At 40.0% G+C, this 20,375-nt stretch overlaps 1 protein-coding gene across 1 annotated transcript in view; it reads right to left on the bottom strand.

Annotated features, from left to right (window-relative positions):
* The window catches only part of SLC1A1 (solute carrier family 1 member 1), a 61,937-nt gene extending 42,349 nt beyond the window's left edge, over window positions 1–19,588 (bottom strand). Inside the window, exons 1-2 of the mRNA XM_068666909.1 lie at window positions 19,360–19,588; window positions 2,573–2,713 (exon numbers count right to left, since the gene is read on the bottom strand). Coding sequence (XP_068523010.1) covers window positions 2,573–2,713; window positions 19,360–19,450 — 232 coding nt within the window. The 5' untranslated portion in view covers window positions 19,451–19,588. The remainder of the gene's footprint in view (window positions 1–2,572; window positions 2,714–19,359) is intronic.
* Between the last annotated feature and the right edge of the window lie 787 nt (window positions 19,589–20,375).

Here is a 20,375-nt window from a genome sequence, read left to right as displayed (position 1 = left end):
CAAAAATCTTGTTGGAGGCTAGACACCCCAGGGTAAAAATGGGGACAGACACTTTTTGCTGTTTTCATTGGTAAGCCAGATGAGGAGGCAGAATGCATCATCAGTAAGTTCAGAGATGATACAAAACTGGGAGAAGTGACAGACAAGCTGGTTGTGTTGACTTTCATAGACACCTGAATAAGCTGGAGAATTTGTTTGAGAGACATCTCATGAAGACGAACAAGGAGAAATGCAAAATGCTGCATCTGGGGAGGAATAAAGCCAGGCACCACTACATTCTGGAGGCCAACTGGCTGGAGAACAGCTCTGTAAAGAAGAATCTGAAGACCTTGTTGGACAACAAGCTGCCCATGAGCCAGCAATGTAACCTCATGACCAAAGTTGCCAACAGCCTCCTGGGCTGCATTAGCAAGCCCACTGAAAGCATATGGAGGGAGCTGATCTTTACTCAGCACTTATGAGGACACACCTGGAGTAACGTGTCCAGTTCTGGGTTCCCCAGTAGAAAAAAGCTAGGGACTTACTTGAACCAATGCAGGAAAGGGCTGTAAAGGCAATGATGGGACTGGAACATCTCTCACATGGGGAGAAGCTGAGAGCTTGGGCTATTCAGCCTGGAGGATAGAAGGCTTAGAGATATCTTATTCACATGCACAATATGAATATGAACATACCTGATGGGAGGGAATGAAAAAGACAGAGCTAGGCTCTTCTCGGGGGTGCCCAAAGACAGGGCAAAAGGTAACAGGGCATGAGTTAAGAAACACGGGATTTCATCTGAACACAAGAAAACACTGTTTTACTTGGCAGGTGGTCAAACAGGTTGTCCAAAGGGGTTGTAGACTTTCCATTCTGGAAGATATTCATAACATAGTCAGACATAGTCCAAGACAACTTGCTCCAGCTGACCCTGTTTTGAGCAATGGGCATGGACTAGATGGTGTCGAGTTCCCTTGAAACCTCAACCATTCTGTGAGGTTCTATATGAAAGACAAATAATGACTACTGTGCTTTATGACTATACACAGCCTTCTTTTAATCAAGAAAATTTATCAATTTTACCTCTTCTTCCTTGCCTAAAACCTTAACATGTAAGTGTAAAAAATAAGCTCCGCTTTTCTATGTATATGCTAAGGTCAGAAGTAAAGTGCCTCATTGTCATCATTTTATATGAGTTCAATTCTAGTAATCTGCAATCTTTAAAATCCAAGTTAATGCTAGTAGTTAAAAATGCAGTTTACTCCTACTTGAATGCCAAGCATCAAATAGCTGCATAATATTTTTAACAGCATGATTCCTGTTTCCCCCCAGAAGTGCTGGACAGGGATTGATCATTTCATTGTTATCCTAATTGTATCATTTACTTCTGAAAACACAGGCCCAACTTTACCCACAAATCAACACTTGCTTGAAAAATGAAATGTATTGGTCTTCTAGCATTTTTTTCCTAGGTCTCCTGACACAGACTCAATTTCAGTATGATAAAAGTAGAGCTTAGTTTTCCTTTGCTTTTTGTGTCATTCCTTCCTCTCTGTAAAAATGCTGCTACCCTTTCTATTGATTGTAACACCAAGCCCTTTTTATGCCTCCTCTGTTCTTCACTCCTTTTCTTAAACCAACAACATTTTCACAGCAGGATCTAAATTCCCCTTCCATTCCCTGACCATAACAAGCTTTCCACAGTCAAATATCTGATATATTTCCATGACCATCCAACTAAATAACAAACACCAAGGCATGAATGCAGTCCTAAAGTACAGGATTTGTGGAAACAAAAGAAAACAGGGTAGTGACAAATGTCTGGCTTCCTTTACCTTGTCAGAAAGACTATTTGACTTCCAGTTCTATCTCTTCTCTTTGGGTTTGCTCCTGATCTTTCCAAATATCTCCTAATGAGCGAGCTGTTAGCAAATTCTACCACGCCAAGGCTTGGGTTCCAAACAAGAGCTTGCTTACTCTCCTGCATTTCTGCAAAATTCCTTTGAATAACACATACCAAACAGAAAAAAAATAAAAAATCTTTTTTTTTTGTGCATGTGTGTGTGCTAATTTATAGCATTCTGCCAGGTGAGTAAATTAAATGGCTCCACAGAGGGATTCAGCAAATGCCAAATTGCACCAAACCTCATGCAAGGAACCTCATAGGAGTTTGCAGAGACTAGGATAAGTTAGGTGAGGAATCATCTTTCTTTGACAATAAAATATGAAATCACCTCTCCTTTTCTTACAAAATAGTGGCATAAGACTATTTATAATAGTTAACTCTCGAGAATATTCAGTTGCAGCTTTGAGCTTGCAATTTGCAACTGTTTGGTTAAACAGTTGGGAAGGAATCTATACACATGGAAGTTATTACCTCATGGCTTTTTATAACTTCATTACTAAATACCAGTGATAATCCTTCCAAACTCATTCTCATTATAAATAGAAAATTGTATTCTAAATGTATGCATCTGTATTTTTTATTATATAGTTCCATCAAATTGTTTTTGAAGGTTATTTCTTTTAGAAAGAAAAGTTAAACCACACTGAAAATCACAACAGCAAACTGCACAGTTCCAGTCATACATACCTGTGATCATACTTGATATGATTAATGGCAGAATGATGAGTTTGAGCATTCTCATCAGCACCTCCCCAGGAAAGGAAAAGTAGAATTTATCCAAGTTAGACAGCTTGCCGTATTCCCGTACCAGCATGCCAACTCCAATACCTAAAAGACATATTAAAAATGCAACATGGTTTAGCTGTAATTTATAAGGGAGATGTGGAGAAGAGGGAAGAAAAAGAGAAGGTAAATAAATCAAAAAAAGTGAACATTAAACACATTTTTATCACTGTGGTGGAACTTCTAAAACAAATCCTTTAGGTATTCCTTTTCTGTTCTATATATTGTGATAGTAACAGTAATAAACACCACAAATAATTGTGAATTTGGAAGATTTCTTAGATGTGTCTTTGGACACATCTTGATTATGCCTTCTGATTATCAGTCCAGTCCAGTGGTGACTTTTTACCTGTTTACACTAGCATCTGAAGATCCCAAGCTGTCATTAATAAATGAGTATAATAAATAAGCACTATTGCACATTAAAAAGGAAGTGGTATGATAGAGTACTTTGGATGCATTGTTGAAAATATACCTATGCAGCAGCAATAGTTTCAGTATTTACCACTGTACAGAACCAGAAAAGAGCATGACTACAATTAATAACTACTAAATTAATTTAATGATTTCAAGGAAACTGATCAAATAAAATAATATTCTGCATATTTCACTCTCATTCTTCTACATGACCAATCTACAAAATATTAGACAACGAGTATAATTAGTAATTCAGCCATGATGCAAAGCACTTTGTATTCTTATTATCTTTGGATTCAATGAATTATTAAATAATTCTAGCTTCTGAACAAAATAAATCATAGGCTGAAAGACAAATTTCTTTCAAATTTTGATGTGCATTATGTTCATTTTCTATTTTAACATGAGGTAAAAAGTGAAAATCACTGGTATAGGAAATGTATTCATCAGTGTTTTCAGAAAGCAGCACAACTTGTTTTCTTAAGCAACTGCAGACTCATTAATTTGAATATACTCTTGAATTCATTATTTTGCATTGCACTTTCATAAATTGTATTTTACTTGCTTACTCTTTATCCCTTCTTTTCATTTTCCTAGTCTGGGTTCACAGAAATAAGTAAAACATTACACAAGTGTTTCCCATAAGTGTCTTAAATACCATCTCTACTACAGACGTTGTTTTAAAGGAAACATCATTATCATACATGAACTTTGAACTGTATTAGTCCTGGCTAGTTGGAACATTGAGAGACTCAAATTCTAACTAGATTTGATATTAGACAAGGCCACTCAAAAGCTTTCACTACCCATTGAGTGGTGAAAGGTTTTTTTCATATTAATAGCCTCAATGAAGTTATTAACAGACTCACTGAAGTTAATGGAATTGCTTAAATCCCTTTGTGTTTTGGTGACATCAGTGATGTATATTTTGCAACACAAAAGCAAAAAAGGTGCATCCAGCTTTTACCATCCTCATTGACTCATGTAAACTTGCAGCATCCCAGGAAAGCTAGTAGCGCCCAAGCCAAACTTGCCTCTTCCTTCAGTTTTATTTTTGATGGTACACAAGGCTTTTAAGTTAGATATTGTAACATATGACTAAAGAGGCTGATAAGACAGGCCTCCCATTTTAAGTGATTGAAATTGTAGAAGCAAACAACACCAGCAGGTTCAAAAACAGATTTAGGCAAATCCACAGACAACTGGTCTGTACTGTTGGTACTGAAAAAAAGAGATAGGGATCCCTTATTCAGTGGTGTACTATAGTAGAAACTCATTAATGTTCTCATATAGAAAGAATCTTCCCTAAAGATTCACCATGGGGGTGGTTTGTGATAGTTCTGTTGTCTAACTGGATGTTAGCTGACACAAAAATGTAAACTAGCTACTTGCACAGAATTTTCCTCTGATAGCACAGAAAGACAATGAACTGTCCTCTGTTCTGCACTTGCAGAAACAAAATGAAGGAAAATAGAAGCAGATTATAAATTCCAAGCAAGTCTTTACTGCTAATAAGGAAAATGAACATGTTAACATGTTTCCAGGCAAATGGGAGCAACTATTAAGATTTTTGATTGGTGTGTTCTTTTCCAATGAACAAAGACAGCTTAAACTCCTTGCAACACATTGAATCTTAATAGTCTTGAAGATATTTGCAATATTATGTAAATGCCCTTGATCTATGAACGATAAGACGCAATGCTCTCTACTTCTAACCCAGTGCTAAGCTAAAAGTGTTGAAAATAATTAATCAGCACTCTGAGATAAGCCCAAGAAAGATTACTCAGCTTGTAAAATGGTTACATGTTTTGAAGTAAGTTGCTAAGATTTTGATCCCGCAAATACCAGTGTAACAGCTGAACATAAGCATATAAGTATTCTCCCTGACTTCAGACTATTCACACAATTAAGACAGACATATGCTTAAATTGCAGCAATACTAGACTGTATTATTATAAGACATTGTGCAATTACATTTTATGATAAGATACGGGGCATTCTACTTTACATACTGGATACAGCTGTCAGGTTGATGTACAGCTGATTCTGTATTTCTGAAGCTTGCAAGAGATTTACAACAGTGAGGAAGTATGTGCCTTTCCCTAGATGCTGCTCCCTTCTTCATCACATAGCACAGTGGAAGACATCTTCCTTTTGCATACCTTGACACAAGGTAAAGAGCATTCCCATGCCAAACAAGATTACAGACATGTACCTGTAGCAACCTCCATTTTAACCAGACTCCCCCACTCCTGCTCTGATCCTACCAAGCTTATGTTGCAAATGGCTCTTGATGCTAGACATATTCCTCACAGTCTTAATAAAGATGGACATACACAATGTATTATCTGTGACAGAAACAGGCAAACGTTGCCCAGAGTAGTCAGAAATGTGCCTTCAAATGAAGCGTTAGCCTACAGGAAGGAATGTCACAAGCACTGTGCAGATGCGCACACTGAAGATGTCTAGCACTAACTCAGGTGATTCTGAGTTGTGTCTATCTTCAGGTTATACCTTAGATGTTTTAAAGGGAAAAAAAAAAAAAAAAAAGATAATTATGATACAAAGAAAGGGGGATACTTGTGATCCACTGCATTTTGAAATAAAGTTGATGAAAACGTATTTTGCCTCCTTCTCCTGATCAGGAGTGACCAAGACATTTTGTAACTACGTGCCAAGTGGCAACTGTAATATTGGACTATCTGGAAAGTTTGATCATTATACATTTAGTAGGATTACTATAAGGTAGAACGATTCACCCTCATGTTCATTCTTCAGAGGTCGCTTTTCTACTTCTTTGAATTTTACTACAAAAACTTTTCAGGTCCTCTCAAAAATTTACCAGAGTTTCCTTATGCTTTTTTGCTTGTATACCTGTAATAGTGTTTTTTGTTGTCGTTGTTGTTGTTTGTTTGTTGTTTTGTTTGTATTGTTTTGTTGGGGGTATTACTTATCTAGTGACAGTAATTGCATTGTTGCTTTCACTTCCATGTTCACACTGTTATTTTTTATCAGACATGGCAACCATATCCATATTAACTTCTGCACAATAACGAAACACAGTAAAATGCAGCTACCATTTAAGTGAAGATAGCACCTACCATCTGCTGTTAGAATTTAGCATGGGAAAATAGGAAGATTTTTTTTTGGTAGCAGTAACAAGAGATGGTTAGTAAGCAGAATAAATTTGCCTATGTACTGGAACTGGATGATACAGAACTTTTTGATCCTCATCTCAATAACCAAGTCACTGGAATTTTCTTCCTGGGAATTCTAACACACAAAAAGAAGTGTGACCCAGCAGGAATATACTTCATGTGGTCACTACTGTTATTAACATCACACCAATTACAGCAACCCTGAACAAGTATAAATGAAAGTCTTGTAAAATGTTATTTTCTCTTTATGAATGCTACTCATACTCCACTATTTGTGAAAATAATTCTTACATGTATAATTACATCTCACAACTACAAACTCTACAGTAGGCAATGCCTCTACTATTTGTTTTTTCCTGTCTTTATATCTGTTTAACATTTATGTAATATTTTACTTCTTCTTTTCTAAAGTGCTGAACATCATTTTTCCCCACTTTCCCTCTTCCTCCTTCCTCAGTTTCAGCCACTCTTCTTCTCCACAATAAACTGTTTTTATTTCCTTTCTACCTTCTCTCCTTGCTTTTCCTTCTTGCACATGTGGCTAACTTAGGTTAAGATTATTACTGTAATAGTAATCGTCTACTTACTGCTTAATTGCACACACCGTTTAGGGTCCAGACTTCTGCAACAGCAGGCATAAGGGAATGAAGGTGTGTAAACAGTACAATCCCATGGCTTTAATTTAATTTTCTGAGGAAAATTTACCCTTTCAACTGTGCATCAACACTACATACTGTATAATATGGTATCTACACTTTCCCTCCCAGCAAATACTAACGCAGAAAGTGAAAGCTGTATTCTGTGCCCTCGCGACTGCAAAGCATGAAGCAGCCAGAGAAGGCCACATCTGTCTGACCCCATAAGCAACAACAAATGCCCTGGCATTACTCACCCAAGTAGCAGAGTCTTTCAGCAAACTTGGTAACAGACAGAAAAATATTCAAAAAGGGTTAAAAATGCAAACTAAGAGAAGATAGGGGTGAGGAAGAAAAAAAGATCTGAAGAAAACCACAAAAACTGAGTACATCAAAAGAAATCTGTTACTACCCATCTTCCAGACAGTCCCATGAGTTACAGCATAAAAATCTAGAGGGAATACACTTTTCTTTATAGGATGACCCAATTCTTCTGTTGTGTTACCAAAGAAAAGGGGAGCAGTATCTGGAGCTGACTGCACTGCAGGTAGCACTCGGTCAATTGATTACACCTACCAGCCCTCAAGCTTTTCAGAACCTGGAAATGATGGCTGTATGAGAGCATGACAGAACCAGTCAGCCTTGCGTACGCGTATGTAATGAGCAAACCACAGAAATCAGTCAAAATGTGTCCTGGGAGACTACTAAATTGTAGGTTCTGCAGAGCTGCAAAGGTAACTGTGATGTTTGGGCATCTGGTGAAAAATTATTAATCAGCACCTAACTACTAAAAGTATGTCTTTTTCCATATTGCTGTGGTTTTTGTTTGTTTTTGTTTTTTCCTTCCCTGAAACTTTCTCTATGGAAAATGGCATATTATTTGCATGGGAATGACTACAGAATTATTACATTTCTCTTATAGTAGTATGCTGCAGTTCATGACATAGATTTGGAAATGAGTAAGAAAAGAAACACCCCCTTGTTTAAACAAATTTCATAATCTCTGGGCTCATCTGTACTAGCTTACATGGGGAATGTCACAGATAATACTACAGCTACTGTAAACTTGCCAAAACATGCTGTCCTCAGCAGCCATGTGAGCCACTGCATGTAGAGACTACTTGCAATTTTTTCTGTATCGCAGACAGTGATGGCTAAGTCCTTAAGTTTTTTTCTGTATAACAACTTGGGATTCAACACAAGTCAGATCTCAAATTTAAAAACTCAGAACCACTAGAGTAGTTGAATCCAATCAGGACATGCAGTATGAAGTGACTGTAGTTAACTGTTTTATGTTATTATCGTTGTGGCTTAAACACTCTGAAGAACATGGTATCTTGGAGAACAAGATGACAAGACATTTTGTGGCTTGACTTTCTTTACTTTCACTCACAGGCCAAAAACTCAGAATTTAGAAATAAGTAAGCGAAGCCCATGCAAAGACATGCCTGGTCCTGCATCTGATTGGAAGAGAATATAAGCCAAAATTCAATACTCAACAGGTAGGACTGCCTATTATGTTATTTGCACTTAGGGATGACAACACTGACACAGGGCTGCATGATGTTAATTGAGAGGGTTTCTCACTCCACCAGTGTGCATGACACCACAGAAACTGCAAATCATCTCCAACTCTCACTGCGTTATCATGGGAAGGATCCTTAAGAATGAGCTATGAAGAAGATGAGGGAAAAAATAAATAAATCCAGTGTATATTTCTGGAGAACAACCAGTCATTTTGTAAAGTAATGAATTACACCATGCCCCTCACCGAAAAAAACAACAACATGGTACTTCTTTTTCCTGTTTGCCTGTAATTTCGGCATGTAGAAACTCTTTTTCAATGGAGCAGAGACAGTGATTCTGTCTGATGCTGATAGACAGTGGGAGAATTATTTAACTCTGATAATGGTTAAAAGATTAAAAAATGTGGGCGTGGTTCAATTCTGATATTATTTAATTGTACTGTAGCAACAAAGTGATAAAACTCTTTATATTTTCATATGATATGCTGTTCACATGACAGACTAAAATACTTGTGGGTCTTAATTGTGTTATCTTTATAGCAGATGATTCACAAGACAGATAAAGCTGGCAAACAAAGTTCACTGACTTAGTCTGAAACACAATATAAAACATTCAATATAAACATGACAAATTGCAGCGCAATATATTTGGAATCTGTGATACAGAGTCTTTTAGCAATATTTTATAATATCTGTTTTGTTTCTGCTCTCTCTAAAGTTACTGTAATATTACTGGCTGTTTCTTAACTACACAGGAGTACAAAGTACCTAACCTCAAAACAGTCAAATGGAGGGTGTAGAATATTACAGTAAAGCTATTAATGTAACTCTTTGGATTAATTTTAACCTTTTGTAACATTATGCATTTCACACTGTTTCACATTTTACTTGACAATTAATATTCTTTCTAATAAACAAAGTGATGTTGGCTGAAGAAAAAACAGGATTATTAGAAAACTGTAGGCAACTACTAAGGTAGGATTTAGAGTTACCAGGTTTAATTGTATGGCAACAGATCTTAACTCTTCATATGCTGGTGTTGCCCAGGCTATCGTCTTAATTGCAAAGACGAGTAAAGAAAAGTCCTCTCACAAAACCTTCCAGAAGAATACAGTCCCTAAGTCAGACCATGGTCTACTGAAAAATGTTTAGCAGGAATGTACTGAGGAAGGTATGCTCATTCCTCACCTGCGGTGAGACCCCCTGGGTCTTCTTGGTGATTAATCTGCTGTGGGTGCAGCAGTTGTAAATTCCTTTACACAAGCAACACAATGTCACTGATTGCAGAGTGAAGAAAGTTCAGGTGGGCAATGACTCCCTGTGATGGACCTGTAGGAATGAAGGCAAGGTGGAGTACTGGCCAGAGGAGAATAACCAGCTTCTCCAGTGTGGCATATCCCCCCAACTGCTCACAGCAGGTATGAAGGGTTTTGCAACCATTAAAATCGTGTAATTTCTACTTTCTGTGCTGCAGGAGCCTGCGGCAGTGTCATTGATTAGATGGACCAGCCACTCCCACTGAAGCCCTGCACAAGAGCCACTCCACCTGTAGTCAAACCAAGGGTGGTTATATTAAGAATGTATTTCACTCAGCCAGGAAAAGGGAAATAACAGGTAGTCTTGTCTTCTGCAATTTCAAGTGATCACAGTTCTGCAGAACCAGTGATCCCAAAGAACTGAAAAACAGTATGATAACCTAAAAATCTTTCCTATTGGAGTCTAAGTTTCTTTCATTTTATTTCTGTGTACTGTAGGTGAACTTCATGGATAAGTATCTTCCAAATGTTTTCAGTATGCAGATGTAGTTTCTATCTGAGAAAGTCATAATAAAAGAATAGTTGAAGAAAAAAACTTTACAATAGTGTTTTATCTCTATATACATATTAGTACTCTAGTAAGAACTGCCTTACAGAACTTAACTACACAGTCTATTAACATACCGAAGAAATACAGAGAAGTGTGAATAATCCATTCCTCAGTTAGTCCTTAACTCTCTTCAGATAAATGAAGCTGCATCAGATATACAATTTGGCTTTTTCATAGTTTTTCCAGAAACTCAGTATAAGACTGAAGTATAAGACTCACAAATCTAGCATAATAAATATCATACTATAAAGATTATGTTATAAATTAATTGATCTGGGGAAGAAATACAATTGTTTCCCAGCAGCTATACAACCTACATTTCCTGATGCGCTTGGATGTATTTTGGTGAAGGTTCTGTTGGCGAATACTGTGAAAATACAGATCTACACTTAATGTGTGCATATTGAACTTCAATACATTTTTTAAGCTGGAAATTGCAACAATCAGATGACAAACCTATCTTCCCAAAACTAAATGCAGCACCAGGAAACCCATCCATCTTTAAAGTAGAGTATGATATGGAGTAGAAAGTCTATAAAAAATGGTGTGACCTGAAGCAGCAGTTGACAAGATATGGTAACGCAAGAAGTATCTTTCAGTCTCACATTCCCATGTTTACTGTAAAAGTGAAATGCAACGTGACAATGGTAACTTGCTCTTCTTCTTCTGCAGACCTTCCCCATGACTCTTTTTAACTGTCACTTCAAAAAACACTACCATTCTCCTCCAACCCAACCATCTATAATTTGGGAGCCCTCTTTGACTATGGACTCTCTCTTCTGCAGTCATCTAGAAACATCCAGATCTTCTTGCTTCCTCAATGTATCCAAATCCACAATTTCAAATAGCAGTGCTATGTGTTTCACTTGGACCCCTTCTATAACTCATTTCAGACATTGTCATGTACCCACTTCTGGCATTCATAGTGCCTAACACATTGCTTATGTGGCCTAGCATATTACCCTGCAAACAATATCATTCCAATACCATCCAATAAATTACAAATCCTCACTCCTTCCTGTAAAAACCCAGTGATCATCTGTTCTCTTTCTATAATGTTTACATACTCTGCCAAAACTGTTTCAGCACCTTCATATATCTGGTTTATTAGCTCAATAGAACACATCAGAAAAAAAATTATCTTTAGTTAAGACCACTGAAGCACACAAGAAACTAAATGGTTAGCCATGGTATGAGAAAGGTGAAAGGCTAGTAATTGGAAAGACTCGCCAGATTCTGCCCCTTGTTACAGCTTCTGTTTTAAACTATGATGAGAGGAAAGGACAATAAACAGGACAGACTGTTCTAGCTGTCCCCTTGCTGGGAGGACAGTGGAAAGATTCTGACTGTAATAAATTGAGATAAGCAGCCTGAAAGGCAATTTAGTGGTATCTAAAGAGAGATTGATAGTGACATGCAGAAACATCATTATTCTGAAACTAATTTAGACATCACAATGTTGAGAAATCAGAGATACGACCTAGAAAATTAGTTCAGATTAAGCAAGGCCAGGTTGGTTGTCATTCCAAAAGCATTAAAGGAACAAGAATGGCTATTTTGAAACATATTGTGAGAATAGTGTTAGATTACCTATAACCCAGGAAAATTTTCATCATATGTCATGTTTAATCTAACATGCTATCAGGTTCTCATGGAATGTGCAATACTTGGAAGGTAGGCAGAAAAATGAATCTGGAACATCAAGTCCAATACAGCCCAGATCTTCACCTTAATATATGATACAGTGATGGTCTTCAGCACTTCTAAACACTATAGACAAACAAATATGTATGCTCACAGCATGAGATACTGACTGGGGGAGGGGAGGAGGAAGAAACCCTTCCACAGGCTCTCAGAGGCTTCTATAAGATTTACAAACAGTACATATGTTGTCTGTGAGTAATCTCAACCTCAACATTACCTGTATTTAGAATGTATTACGAAAAAGTGTCTTTATACTTAATTAAGATATAACAGAAAACAAAAAATATTTTTGTATGTACATCGCAGTATTTTCCCTTAAATAATATTAAAAAAAAATAAGAAACTGAAATATTTAGCTGATATTAGTAATGGTGTTATTGTTTCAAATAGGAAGGTGTATTTCACTTACTTTGTTAGCTTTACTGGCTAAGTGCAAAGAACCCAGAAGCTGACTCCTTCTAAAGCTTCATTTGTTTAAAGGCTCAGATTTTAGTGACTGTTTCATTTCACTCACATAAAGGAAAAAATAAGTTTTATGTTAAAACACATATTTTTTTATGTTAAAGAAAAAAAAGGGACATAAAACCCATGGACAAGAGGAAAACACCTTATATGCTAAGAGAAGGAAAAAATGATGGATTTAATTTGCTTAAAAGCAGTTCAAAAGTTATTAGTTTACAGAAGGGACAATGCATTGCTTCGGCTTTCTTGTATTTGTTAACTGATTTTCTGGTCTCAGCACATTTTGATCATCAGAAATATGTGAAACTCAAATGAAGCCACTGGCCATTCTGCATTTTACTTTCTATACTGAAGTCAGACATTCTTTCAGAGTTGGAGGGCTTCTCACATTTCTGAGCAGAACCTGTCCTGTGTCAAACTACAAAGTGTGATAGAGAAGAACAGACATTAAAAAAGCATTAAAGCAGATCTTCCTAGAAGCTATGCTAAAACACATGGAAAATAAGGACATGACTGGTTACAGCCAGCATGGTTTCAATAAGGGCAGATCGTGCCTGACAAAGCTGGTGGCCTTCTACAATGGGGTTACAGTATTGGTGGATACGGGAAGAGCAACTGACATTATCTACCTGGACTTGCGCAAAGCATTTGACACTGTCCCCCATAATATCCTTGTTTCTAAATTGGAGAGGCATGGCTTTGACAGATGGACCACTTGGTGGGTAAGGCTTTGGCTGGATGGTTGTACTCAAAAAGTTGTGGTCAATGACTCAATGTCCAGGTGGAGATCAGTGAGGAGCAGTGTTCCTCAGGGGTCAGTAATGGGACCAGCACTATTTAACATCTTTGCTGGTGACACAGAGAGTGAGACTGAGTGCACCCTCAAAAATTTTGCCAACGACACCAAGCTGTGTGGTGTAGTCAATACTACACCACAGGGAAGAGATGCCATCCCGGGGGACCTGGACAAGCCTAAGAGGTAGGCCTGTACAAACCTCAGGAGGTTCAACAAGGCCAAGTGCAAGGGTCTGGGTCAGGGCAATCCCAAATACAAATACATGCTGGGGGGAGAATGGATGAAGAGTAGCCAGTGAGAAGTATCTGGAGGTGTTGCTCAACAAGAAGCTTAACATGAGCCATCAATGTGCACATGCAGCCCAGAAAGCCAACCATATGCTGAGCTGCATCAGAAGCAGTGTGGCCAGAAGGCTGAAGGAAGTGATTCTCCCCCTTTACTCTGCTCTCCTGAGACCTCACCTGGGTCATGCATTCAGCTCTGGGGCCTTCAGTAGAAGAAGGACATGGATGTATTAGAATTAAGTCCAGTTGATGGGGCCACAAAAATGATCAAGGGGCTGGAGCACCTCTCCTACAAAGACAGGCTGAAAAAGTTGGGGTTGTTCAGCCAGGAGAAGAGAAGGCTCCAGGGACACCTTATAGCAGCCTTCCCATACCTAAAGGGGATCTACAGGAAAGCTGGAGAGGGACTCTTTGTCAGGGAGTGTAGTGAGAGGACAAGGAGTAATGGCTTTAAACTAAAATAGGTTAGGTTTAGATTAGATATAAGGAGGAAATTTCTTACTATGAGGGTGGTGGGGCATTGGAACAGGTTGTCCAGAGAAGCTGTGAATGCCCCATTCCTGTAAGTGTTCAAGGCTAGGTTGGATGGTGCTTTGAGCAACCTGGCCTAGTGGAAGGCATCCATCCCCATGGCAGGAGTGCTGGAATTATATGATCTTTAAGGTCCCTCACAACCCAAGGAATTCTATGATTATATGAAATCACAGCAGGAAAGCAGTCTTCTGAATTTTCATGCTACCACAGTTGATACTGGACGTCATCCTCATCTGTTATTCAATTCGAATTAATAAAATGCTATGCTTCGGAATTCAAGAAAGAAAACAGATATTTGCAGTACGCTCATACTCCTCAGAAATCACCAGGATAATAATTCTCTTGTTTTAGTAAATACCATTTTTTTTTTCTGCTATGAATAAAAGAGCCCAATGAGCTAGTGTACTTCAAAAGTCAATTAATCTGCTTCATTGTTTATAACACTGACACTGTATTATTTAAGCAAAGACAAATGCTACAGGTGCCACTTTTTTTGTAAAGGTATGAGGGGGTGGAAATAGAACAAGTGAAGCATTAATCTATTTTCAGAATGGGCTCTTAATTTTTAAATTGCTCCTGTCAGGGACAGAAATAACTTATGGGAAGAACCTGAAAAACATTACAGGTTTATGAGGTTCAGAGATTCTGGGCTACATTTGTACAAGAAACTTTTCACCCTGAGAAGTATGTTGTGGTCCCTGGACTCAAGGCAGTCTCTCACCTGCAAGACGTCATCAACAGAGTCATATGTTACTGTTTCCCTTGTTGTCTTCAACCTGTAAGGCATTCATTCTTGTAAGAATGCACTTCCAGTAATGCCAGTATGTGCAGACCCTGCTCTGATATGGGTGAATTTTAAAAGAACTAATGCTTTTAAAGGAAGCTGTCACATTCTCTTGTATCTGATTGTAGGAGGAGCTAAGCTTTTCTAGCTACAGTTAGCACATGTGAATACACCAGAATTTATTTATTTATTTTAAACAGAGACATTTGAAGGACCAAAAATATTACTATAGGAAGATGCTACAACTCAGTACTGTAAAGGAATACAACAATTTTAATTAAAATGAGCAAGTTTTTAGCATATAGACTGCTATGGTGATATCATAAAGCACGTAAGAAAAGCTCTGACAGATGCTGCATTTATCAAATCCTGAAAAAAAAAAAAAAAGTACAGTTGCACTGCTCACATTTTCTGCAACACTTATGTTGCAGATGGGAACTATGTATATTTTATACACCTATGTATATTTTATACACCTCCTCCCTCTCTCAGTCACTTCATCTCTACCTGATGCCAGTGTTTCAAAATTCCTAATTTCTTTAGCTCTGCATTTCACCCATTCTCTGGCAGCCCCTTCCCCAGGGCTGTGCCCATTAGCCACCTTGGACAGCTCCTAGAGCACTCCTGCATCAGCCACAGCTCTGTGTCCTCCTCCCTCCCATCAGCACCACATGTCTCCCTCCACATAGCAATGACAAAAAATCCTGTTTTTTCTTAAAATCCGAAGCATGAAGTATCACTGCTGCGAGCTATATATGTATATATATATACAAACGAACAGAAGAACAAAGAAGGAAGTTAATGGCACAGTACAAAAAGATTCTTCGTTGCCTTCAAAATAAATAGCTCTTAAACATCTTTGATAAACACGATTCTACGGCTGGCTGTAGAAAGGATACCTGTCATTCACAGCTCCTCTTGATTAATGGATCTAGCAAACTAGATATTGTATTTACTATGTCTATTTTAGGATTATTTGAAGAATTTCTTAGCCCGTAAGTGCTGTTGAAAATAAGCCTTCAGCTACAGGCAAGCTCACAGGTACCTCAAGATCCAAATTTGTTTCAAAAGCCACACTCACCACACACATACAAAAAACAAATTTATGAAAGCCAAATCCCTCAGTCATATTTTCCAACCAAAGAAGTATTGCAAAAAGATACTGTCCTAGCAGATATAATTAATACTTGCATTAGGGGAAAAAAAAAAAAAAGCAACCTATTTGTGTTTAAGTTCGGAGTATGGAGAAAGACCTTTGCAGATTGCTATTGCACCGCAAGGCCTACTACCACATCCACTCGATCACTTACACTTTTCACTATAAGAAAAAAAACCTGTTCTGCAGAAGAATTGCTCAGGAATACATGCTATTAGGCTATGACCCACAGACTAATCAATGAGTAAGTATTTACACATCACCAGCCGTTTACCCTCATGACTGGTTTGGCGGTATTGCAGCAGTGGCCTCTCAGAGACGAAGTAATGATTAAAAATAGATGTTCTCTGAGAATCCTATGAAGTGTGACTTAAACCCTCTCTTTTCAATTGTCCTTTGGAAACCTGTTTCAGGGTGAGTAACTTTCAGGGATATTTCTGGTTTACTGTGACTTGATTGTGCAAACTCAAAGCAATATAACTTTCTTTATTAAAGGCAGAAGGAACACTTGAAGTAAGCTGACTTCTAAATTGCTTTTGTTAGCTCAGCTGCTTATTTTGTTCAATAAGGTCAGCGGAGCAAGAAGATGTAAGACATCCCTCCTTCTGCAGTTACCTACACGAGGCTGCTACTGTCCTGCACCTCTTCTTCTGCTTCCTAGAAAAGCACAGTGAGTCAGAGGAGGCACAGATGCATCCAACCCTCATCTCTGAGTCAGTGGTCTGCACAGAGGATCCAGTGCATGCCTCCAGTATGTGCTAAGAACTAATGAACAGTGAACTTCTCAGACCAAATATTCTGCCAAATCTCTCACTGTATTTATACAATCCCTAAGTCTCAGAATTAGCCCCAAATCTGAAATTCAGTTAACTTTAGACTCCAAATCTGAGTTCAGAGGTTTCTCTGCATCATTTTGGTGGTCTGAAACAGAATCTCGGTGAAGGTATGACAGATAAACTTTCAAGTATCAAGTGGTTTTTTCTTTGAGAATTATACATGAACAGGTATTTTCACCAAAAAGACATCGCATTGTTAAGATTGAGTAACTTTCACCTGTACAGACTTTAAATCATTCGCCCACTGTCAACTGCTTTGTAAAAGAAAGTCCAATGTTTTCAAAAATGTAAACGGCAACATATGGTTGAAAGCTTCAAATGCAACACACAAAGTAATTACCCTCAAAGGATGAAGTGCTTGAAGTTCTGAGGGGGTCTCCCTGCCTCTTCAGAGATGAGCACAAAAAGCAATCAGGAAAAAATTTCAGCATAGCAAGGCTATGAGTAAAGACAGGCATACCTTGCTAGGATGCTGACTACAGCTTTGATGGTAATAAGCAAAACTCCTGATTTCATAATAGTGATGGAATATCAGATACTTTCCAATACAGCTGGACAACTTTTACATTAGGTTTCTACAACATGCTTCTTTTGGTATTTCCAGTCCTCACTCATGCATACTTTTTAAGAATTGTCTGAACACATTTTCTGCCTTCAAAATCATGTGATATTCTTCTGCTTATGAATGTTGATCCTCCAGACTAAGTCGATAAATAAGCCTCAAAGCAATTTTTCAGAGTATATTAAAAAAGAATAAATACATGAGTTTGATTACAAAGTATTTGTGGACTCCAGGTATCTTAGAACTATTCCCAAACCTGTAAAAGATGACATGCAACGTAATGAAAGCCATCCTAACAGGTGTTTCACCATTCTCCTTGTATAATTTATTTCACCTTCTAGACATACTGAAAATACAACTGACACATAGCTTGTTGCATGTCATTTGGTCCAAAAATCAAGGATTATTTATAGAGACTAATTCTGTCATGTTATAGAGCTCCCCTGAGTTCAAGACTGTTAATTATAGTATAGCAGGCAGAGAAGTTCAAAGACACCAGAGGGATCTGGGTGTCTGTCACACTCTCTCAAGGTGCAAGCCCATTGGGTATTAGGGGAACTAAGGGAAAATTGTTCACACATTGCCAGGCTCTGGCTCTGTGATACTCAGTTAGGGAAATCACATTTCAGAATGATCAGCCTGTAGGATTATACCACACATATTTCAGTTCTACCAACATTCATTGAAAATGGTGAAAGGGAACATTTTTTGTCCGCTTCTATAATTGGGAAATAAGTTTGACAGCTTGAAGAAGTGTACCTGACAAAGTGACTGTACACAGATAAACAGGGACACAAATACACAGTCCTCCAGTTGTGATGAACAGATTTTCAATGTTAGCTCTTGGCAATTGGTATACAGCACTCATAGAAATCTTTCCACTCATTACAGAGGTGGAAAAGAAACCTTTCAAATACTGAACATGTATACATATGTATACCTCTGATCACGGCTTATAAATAGCTGAGTAGAATTCCTAAAGGCTAATTCTCTCCTGAACAAACATGCACGGAAATGGATACATTCCAACCACAATTTAAATCAGCAGAAATGTCACCTGAAAGAGAAGCATCAAATAGCAAATGCCATTAATGAAGCCGTGCAAGCAGCCTTTCCCTACAGAAGCAATAATGCAAAGGAAGGTCTCTTTGCTTAGTGTGAAAATAATCTCCAGCAGGAAACAAAGAAGGTGTGTGGCTAGGATGAAAATTATGTTCTACGGAAAAGTGTCTCTGGCCGAGTCATTTAACAGCTTCTCTTGGTCATTCTGCCCCCCTGTTCATCAGATGGCATTTAACTCATTCATTCCTCAGAAACCTGCCCAGCAAGCAGTGGAGCAATCTCATCTTTAAAATGGCACCCCAAAAACCCTCACTGAAAGAGGCGTGCCACTGCCAAACTTTCCTGGTCTCCTAGGCCACTGCAAGCACCCCAGAGCTGCTACAACGCTCTCCTGCAGCGGCCTCAGCCGCAGCCAGGCTCCCACCTTCAGCCTAAGAGCAGGCACCAGGACCCCGGCTGGGTCCCCGTGGGGACCCCGGTCGAGCACGCCGCGCCCCCCGAGCTATGCAAAGGCAGCCCTGGGCTGACCAGGGCGCCCTGCACCAAGGGCTCCCGTTTGTCCGGCGGCGCGGTGCTCCCGCAGATCCTCTCCTACGGCGGCTTTACCCCGCTAATGATCCCCTCGTTGTGACAAGCGCTAATGACGACAGGTGGCGGCGCGGGGCCGGGCCGAGCCCCGATGCCTGCCGCCGCGGCGCCCTGTCCCTGCAGACCCGCTCTCGGCAGCCGGGGCTGCGCCGCTCCCGGCCCCATCGCCCCCCTCCCCACCTCCTCGCTGGCGCTGATCGGGCGCCGGCCTGGCCCCGCAGTAGCCCTATGGCAGGCAGGGCCGTGCTGTGCCGGGCGGGGGGCGACAGCGCCGCGCTGCCGCACTCCCTTTTTCCCGTTTTCCCTCTCTCCCTCACTCACCCAGCAGCACGGCGGCCACCGTGCTGAGCAGCAGCCAGTTTTTCCTCAGGAAGCCCGGGCAGCTGCATCCCTTCCTGCCCGCTTTCGCCATAGCAGCGGAGGGGCCTGGAGTGCGCCGAGCCGAGGGGCGATGCCTGCTCGCTCGCTCGCCCGCTCGCCTGCCTCCGTGCGCTCCGCGCCGCTGCGCGCTTTCAGAGGGGCGGCGCAGCCGGGGCGCTCACCTGGCAACGAAAAAGCCCGGCCCTTCACCCTCCTCTGCCCGCCCCTTGCGGAGCCGCCCCGCCCCGACCGCCCCGCGGTCCCCCCCGCGCTGCCCCCTCGGCTTGCATCCCCCTCCTGGCGGTCTGGGGTGCGGGGAGGGCTGGGGTCTCCCCTGTGACACCCTCCCAAGTCTCTCAGGGCTAGGCGAGGTGAGGAAAGGGCAAGGAGAGGAATGAGGTGGCCCCCGCGTTTCGTGGCAGACCCCCTGGCAGAGGGGAGGTTGTCTCGCGTCACGGCTTGGAGCTCTGCAAAGGAGCTGGAAGAGGCCCTGCATCTCAGAGCAGAAGAGGTGGTGCAGGGTGTTGGTGGCTGCTGGCAAGCCAGCAGTGCTTGCACCGGGGATAGCCTCTGATTAAATATCCAGGTGGAATATTCTGCCCTGTACTCCTGGTGGGAAAATCGAGGGTAGGGATTACAGAAATGCTTCACAGGCTTTCCCACTGGGATTTTCCCCGGTGAGTTTAAGTATCTTACATGCAGAGAAGCATTAATTTCTCCATGTAGCTTCTTGGCAATGGCATCCTTTCCCCTCACCCTGTAAGTACGACCAAAGCTTATATTATAGTGGGACAAGTTCCCTGTGGGGTTATAACAGGGTTTTCAATACTTCTTTATATACGTGTGGATTCTAAATTTCAAGCATTAAAATCAATTGGTAAATAAAAGCCAACAGGGAAAAAAAAATAAAAATCTGTAAGACTGCCGTTGTCTTACAGAAATGATGTGAGGGGCTAATAAGTAGAAGGCTAGTGGAG

This window comes from Anas acuta, chromosome Z, assembly GCF_963932015.1.
Source record: "Anas acuta chromosome Z, bAnaAcu1.1, whole genome shotgun sequence".
Lineage (NCBI taxonomy): Eukaryota > Metazoa > Chordata > Aves > Anseriformes > Anatidae > Anas > Anas acuta.
The sequence above is the reverse complement of the archived record's forward strand: the minus strand, read 5'-3'. Positions and strand labels throughout refer to the sequence as shown.